This window comes from Elephas maximus, chromosome 7, assembly GCF_024166365.1.
Source record: "Elephas maximus indicus isolate mEleMax1 chromosome 7, mEleMax1 primary haplotype, whole genome shotgun sequence".
Classification (NCBI taxonomy): Eukaryota; Metazoa; Chordata; class Mammalia; order Proboscidea; family Elephantidae; genus Elephas; species Elephas maximus.
In genome coordinates this window covers 105,415,913-105,423,346 of record NC_064825.1, presented here as the reverse complement: position 1 = coordinate 105,423,346, position 7,434 = coordinate 105,415,913, and the positions used below count along the sequence as shown (strand labels likewise).

The window sequence follows — 7,434 nt, the reverse complement described above, 5'->3', positions numbered from 1 at the left end:
TTCACCTTCATATTTGAGAGACAGTTTTGCTAGACATGTGATTCTTGGATGGCAATTTTTTCCTTCAATGCGTTATATAAGTCATCCCATTGCCTTCTTGCCTGCATTGTTTCTGCCAAGTAGTCAGAATTTATTCTTATTGACTCTCCTTTGAAGGGAACTTTTTGTTTATCCCTAGCTGCTCTTGAAATTCTCTCTTTATCTTTCATTTTGGGAAGTTTGATTATAATATGCCTTGGTGACTTTCTTTTGATATCTACCTTATGTGGGGTTCAGTGAGCATGTTGGATAGATATCTTCTAATTTTTCACAATATCAGAAAAGTTTTCTACCAACAAATCTTCAACAATTCTGTATGTATTTTCTGTTATCACTCCCTGTACTGGTACTCCAATCACTTGTAGGTTATTTCTCTTGATAGAGTCCCACATGACTCTCAGGATGTCTTCATTTATTTTTAATTTTTTTATCTTATTTTTCTTCAAATATATTGGTGTCAAGTGTTTTATCTTCAATCTCAGTCTCACGAATTTTGCCTTCTACTTGCTCAATTCTGCTCCTCTGACTTTCTATTGAGTTGTCTAATTCTGTAATTTTATTGTCAATCTTCTGAATTTTCTGGTTGCTGTCTTTCTATGGGTTTCTGTAGCCTATTACATTTTGCATTATGTTCTTGAATAACCTTCTTAGTTTCTTTAACTGTTTTATCTGTGTGTTCCTTGGCTTGTTCTATGTTTTGCCTGATCTCCTTCTTGATCTCTTGGAGAGTTCTGTATATTAATCTTTTGTATTCTATATCTGGTATTTCTAGAAAACATCTTCATCCAGAAAATTCCTTGATTCTTTGTTTTGAGAGCTTGTTGAAGAGATTGTGGTCTGCTTTTTTATGAGATTCGATATTGACTGTTTTCTGTGAACCATCTATAAGTTATTGTATTAATTTATGTTGGCTTCCTGCTTTGTTTTGTTTTAGTATGCCCAAGTAGAGTTATTGAGTGAGTTTGCTTGATTATTTGCTTATTTGAAGCTGTAACATCCTGTCACCAAATGGCTAGAGCTGTTACCAAGTTTATTAGATTAGGAGTCCATTCACTTTTCTAGTATGGATTCATCTTAGGTGTCCAGGTAGTTGATCACCAAGTGTGTGGTACAGGCTCTGTTCTACAGTCTTAGAGGGGCAGGGGTGTTTGGCATAGGCACAGGTATCTGGTTGCAGAAGGAAGTCATGTTCTGAACAAGGCAGGGGGCTGACTACTGTCCCCTGAGTGTCTGTGAGGAAAGCACATCCCTGCTGCCTAGAACACACAGTTGGATGGATTCTGCGGCCAGACCATAGGCACCCAAAGCTTTTGGTTGTAAGGATTGGGAAGCACCACTTATCTTTGGGTCTCTGTTGTGGGTGGGTTGGTGACATAGCTGGAGCCACCAGTCCTCAGGCACCTGATGTGGGTAGGTGAAGACCCTGTTTAGTAGGGAAATCAGTGTCAAACATTAAAAACCCACCACTCCATCTCAGAACAGAAACAGTTGAAATCGGATCTCAAGCACATACATCATTGCAGTCTGCCAACAAGGGTCTAATCTGAAATGGGCCCACATAGGGCCATGCAGGGGTGAAAGTTATTCAATGTCTGTGGACTGTTTATGCCTGGCAGGAGCCACTTCTGTCCTGAGCTCCCCAGCTTAATGGAGCTGGCAGATTATCTTTCTGCCAAATTATTAATTAATTTATTTATTTATTCCAAGGCTGGGATAATGGCTCAGTGCACACAGCAGGACCTATCTCTGGCCCAGGGAAATCTACAGCTACTAAGCTGGTTTGGGGGCTGGGGACACAGTTAAATAAACACAAGTACTTAGGTTTTCTGAGAGTGCTGTTCTTCTCTGGTTCCGGAGGCATGAGTAGGTTGTGTGCCTCACTGTCTGTCCCAGTGAAATTGCGTCATGAACGGTACTGCCACATGAGCTGTGGAATGACGTCAAGGGAATCATACATGAAGAAAGCAAGAGATCATTAAAAAGACAGGAAGTAAAGAAAAGACTAAAATGGATGTTAGAAGACACTCTGAAACTTGCTTTTGAATATCAAGTAGCTATAGCAAAAGGAAGAAATGGTGAAGTAAGAGTGAACAGAAGATTCCCAAGGGTAGATTGAGAAGACAAAGTAAAGTAGTATAATTACATGTGCAAAGACCCAGAGATAGAAAACTAAAAGTGAAGAACACATTCAGATTTTCCAAAACTGAAAGATCTGAAGAAAAAATCCAAGCCTCGAGTTACATTATTGAATGATTCCATGGGGGAAATATTAAATGACAGAGCAAGCATCAAAAGAAGGTGGAAGGAATACACAGAGTCACTATACCGAAAAGAATTGGTCGACATCAACCATTTCAGGATGTAGCATATGATCAGGAACTGATGGTCCTGAAGGAAGAATTCCAAGCTGCACCGAAGACACTGGCAAAAAAAAAACAAGGCTCCAGGAATTGACAGAATAACAATTGAGATGTTTCAACAAATGGATGCTGCACTGGAAGTGCTCACTCATCTGAGCCAAGAAATTTGGAAGACAGCTACCTGGCCAACTGACTGGAAGAAATTCATATTTATGCCTTTTCCAAAGACAAGTGATCCATCCAAATGCAGGAATTATTGAACAATATCATTACTGTGACAGGCAAGTAAAATTTTGGTGACGATGATTCAAAAGCTGTTGTATCCGTACATTGACAGGGAACTGTCAGAAATTCAATACAGATTCAGAGAAAGCCATGGAACCAGGGATATCACAGATGATACCAGATGGATCCTGGTTAAGAGCAAAGAATACCAGAAAGATGTTTACCTGTGGTTTATTGACTATGCAAAGGCATTCATCTGTGTGAATCATAAATTATGAATAACATTGGGAAGGATGGGAATTCTAGAACACTTAATTGTGCTGATAAGGAACCTGTACATCGATCAAGAAGCAGTCATTTGAACAGAACAAGGGATACTTCATGGATTAAAGGCAAGAAATGTGGACATCAGGTTTGTATCCTTTCACCATACTTATTTAACCAGTGGAACCCTAGTGGTGCAGTGCTTAAACCTTCAGCACTAACCAGAAAGTCAGTAGTTTAAATCCACCAGCTGCTTCTTGGAAACACTATGGGGTAGTTCTACTCTGTCCTATAGGGTCACTAGGAGTCAGAATTGACTTGACAGCAACACTTTTGGTTTTGGTTTATTCAGTCTGTATGCTAAGGAAGTCATCTGAGAAAATGAGCTGTAAGAAGAAGAATGGGACATCAGGATTGGAGAAAGGCTCCTTAATAACCAGCATTATGCAGATGACACAACCTTGCTGGCTGAAAGTGAAGAGGACTTGAAGCACTTACTAATGAATATCAAAGACCATCATCACCTTCAGTATGGATTGCACTTCAACATGAAGAATACAAAGATCCTCACAACTGTATCAATAAGCAAAATTATGATAAAAGGAGAAAAGATTGAAGTTGTCAAGCATTTCACTTAACTTGCATTCACTGTCAACACCCATGGAAGCAGCAGTCAAGAAATTAAAAGACATGTTGCACTGGGCAAATCTGCTGCAAAGGACCTCTCTAAAGTTTTGAAAAACAAAGATGTCACCTTGAAGACTAAGGTGTGCTTGACCTTATGTCTCACATATTTTGCTCCAGCTGTCAGGAATAATCAGTCCCTGGAAAAGGCATCATGCTTGGTAAAGTACAGCATCATAAAAAAAGAGGAAGACTTTTGAGGAGAGATGGATTGATACAGTGACTGCAATAATGGGCTCAAGCATAACAAGGATTGTGAGGATAACACCAGGCAGTGTTTCGCTCTGTTGTTCATAGGTTTGCTAGAAGTCAGAATCTGCTCAAGGGCACCTAACAACAACAACATAGGTAGATAGCTAGAAAGAGAGAAATAAAAAAGCAAAACTAAGTTTTTTGTTTTCTGGAAAGCATCATCAAAACATGTATGTTTTCTTAAAAAGTTTCGTACTTATACCTTTCAACAATAAGAGTAGAAAGAGCCCTTGGAGTCTGTCTATTTCTACTGTTTGTTCTTTACCCACAAAACAACCAGAAAATATTTAAGAGCAAACACTTAATGATCCATTACTTTTGGAAATTCTTATTCCAGAGACTGTGAGAATTTCCAGAGAAACAAACAGAAAATAATAATAATAATTCAAGACAGAGTGGACTATGTGTAATGAATGTTATACAATCACAAAATCATTGGATTGGGGGTCAGTTGACATGTGGTTGGGGGAAAGGAATCAGACACTGATTAATGGAAATAAAGGATAACCATTATAAGAGTGTCATATATCAAAATGGGGCAGTAAGGAAGTTTGTTTCAGAAATGGAGACAAACAGGATGAGCAATGGGATAGATGTGAAAATCATGTAGTAGAGAGGATCTGAGCTTCATTACCTGTGTGCTTTGACTGGAGGATGGTGTAGATTCAACATTGCCATAAGGCATAGCATTAAACTTAATGCTGTTAATGGACATTGATCACTTTGTATGAAAACTTGGGTCTTCGCTAAAGTTTTTGTAGCATTCACAGGGGAAAAATACAGAACAAGGAATCTAATTAATCGCATGTTTATACAACACAGAAAAATGAGGGCAGAGGCTTTAGAGGTTTAAGTCCCAAATGTCACTAAGTGAAAATAAAATGTGACCTGCCTATTGTTCACCTGCCCAAAATCAGAAGAGAAGGACATGCTTATCTCAGGTAGGACTCTGAATCAGCAAATTAAAAGACTACAGAAAAAAAATTTGGGGGGGGGGAATGAGGAATCAAATCTTGAGGAATTTGTATATGAATCATTTTATAACTACTAATGTATGTAAATAAACTCTGCAATCTAACAGACAAACCATAATATCTTATGGTGGAAGATGTGTGAATTTGCCTGACTTCATTTGTAGAAGTAAAGGAGATATTTCATTACTTTATATTGTAACTAAAATTCATATATAAAACATTAATTCTTATTTTCCCCTGTTAGATAGTGATATCAATATATATGTGAATTTAAGATTTGTTCTAGCGCTATTCTTACTATAATTGAGTAATCACATTAAACATACCAATATGTATAAATTCTAGATCATGTGGACCACACACTGTAATACTTAAGTACAGAAAGATATAAAAATCAGACCAACATTTGATTTTTATATACCAACAGAGAGATTCACACACATTCACAGACACAAACACAGACACACATACACTCACACAAGGAAATAAACCCTTAATATTTATGAGACATTTATTATTCCTCTTCCTGTTTTCAATCTTTATTGAAAATTCAATTTAAAAATCCAAAGAGATGCAAATGTGTGTTTTAAATTCTGTATTTCCCATGTTTTTTTAATTTCTCTATCTTATTAACACACATATCCCTTGGGATCCAGTCAGTCATATAACTGGACTATAAATGGTCGGCAAAGAGGAGATGGAGTGTGATAGAAAAGTCAAATAAAACATGTTTTGTTCATGTTTAGCTATTCGGGTAAAACTAAAGACATCATGCAGCAAAACAGTAACATTTTAACTTCCATTTATTATATGCAGGACAATTCATAGTTGCTGAAGCTTAAAATCAATTATGTTTCTGGATGAGTACAAAAAAAGTGATGCAATCAAGTATTTATTTTTCCATGTCAAATGTTTAGGTCAGCATCTTCTGGCCGTGTCTCTCTGACTGTCGTGTGTTTCTGATATCATTTGGATTCTGAAATGAGCTTTCGGTTTTTTCAAACCTGCTGCCTCAGATAAGATATAATTGTCATATACCAAGAGTGACATATGGATTTGGAATCAAAGTTTCTAAACTTTCTATTCAAGACTTTTTGTATTTTTATCAATAACATGACAATTCCTCTTTTTCAGGGTTGTTTATCTGAACTAGTTTCCTAGTTTTTTTTTTTTTTTTTTTTATCTGAACTAGTTTCCTAGGACAAGGAAGACAATTTACAGAAACAAAGTGTTCCCTAATTCTTTAATACAATGAGTATTTATAGAAATGGTCTTCTGTACTCTTTATTACAGAGAATATTTTGTGGATGTCTACCACAGTTAAACCCTGATCTATCATTTTCTTCAGTGCTTTTTAGCCATTTAAAATAAGAACAAAGAAGAATGGATGGAGAAAATTGCTCCTCCTTGACTGAATTCCACCTCGTGGGAATTACTAATAACCCTGAGATGAAAGTGACCATATTCACCTTCTTTCTGGTTGTTTATCTCATTATTCTTGTGGCAAATCTTGGGATGATCATTTTAATTAGAATGGACTCCCAGCTTCAAACACCAATGTACTTTTTCCTCAGCCACCTCTCCTTCTGCAACCTCTGCTATTCCACAGCAGTTGGGCCCAAGATGCTGGTGGACCTCTTAACCAAAGACAAATCAATTTTTTTTTATGGCTGTGCTCTGCAGTTCTTCATATTTTGTATCTTTACAGATTCTGAGTGTCTCCTGCTGGCCGTGATGGCCTTTGACAGGTACAAGGCCATTAGCAATCCCTTGCTCTATACAGTCGACATGTCCAGCAGGGTGTGCTCCGTGCTCATGGTTGGGATTTACCTGGTGGGCATGGTGGATGCTTTGATACATGCCATGTTAAATTTCCACTTATGTTTCTGTGGGTCAAATGAAGTTAACCATTTCTTCTGTGATGTTCCTCCGCTACTGTTGCTATCTTGTTTAGATATACAGGTCAATGAGTTAGTGATATTCATTGTTTTTGGCTTCATTGAACTGAGTACCCTTTCAGGGATTTTAGTCTCTTACCGTTACATCATCCTCTCAGTCTTAAAGATCCGCTCTGCTGGGGGAAAGTTCAAAGCTTTCTCCACCTGCACCTCTCACTTAACTGCTGTTGCAATGTTCCAGGGAACTATGCTCTTTATGTATTTCCGCCCAAGCTCTGCCTACTCTCTAGATCAAGACAAAATGACCTCGTTGTTTTATACCCTTGTTATTCCCATGTTAAACCCCCTGGTATACAGCCTAAGAAATAAAGATGTGAAAGAAGCTCTGGAAAAACTAAAAAACAAAATGTTGTTTTAAATAGTTACACATGTAAGAAGTTGGAGTTTTCTTCAAATCTTATAAGTAGAGTATAATGTGGTCTCTAATTCTTTAATACAATCAGTATTTGTACAAATCCTCTTCTGTACCCTTTATTAGGTACTTTCCTAAATATGCTATACTTTGTTAAGTGTCTTCAATTTAAATATAGCACTCACTAATTTTACAAATGTTTCCAGTCTCTTTATTAGTGTATAAAAATTTTATTTGTTCTAATTTATTTTTTATGCATTAACTGAATTATTTTAGGAGTTACTGATTGTTTATTTAACATCTACTATACTCTTGACTTTCTGTAT

The 7,434-nt window shown here is 37.0% G+C and overlaps 1 protein-coding gene across 1 annotated transcript; it reads left to right on the top strand.

Moving 5' to 3' along the window:
• The first annotated feature begins 67 nt into the window (after positions 1-67).
• On the top strand, positions 68-7,114 carry LOC126079442 (olfactory receptor 5W2-like). Its single transcript, XM_049890438.1, has 2 exons — positions 68-80; positions 6,171-7,114. Exons 1-2 carry the CDS (start codon positions 68-70, stop codon positions 7,112-7,114), a joined length of 957 nt encoding a protein of 318 aa, XP_049746395.1.
• Positions 7,115-7,434: the final 320 nt, after the last annotated feature.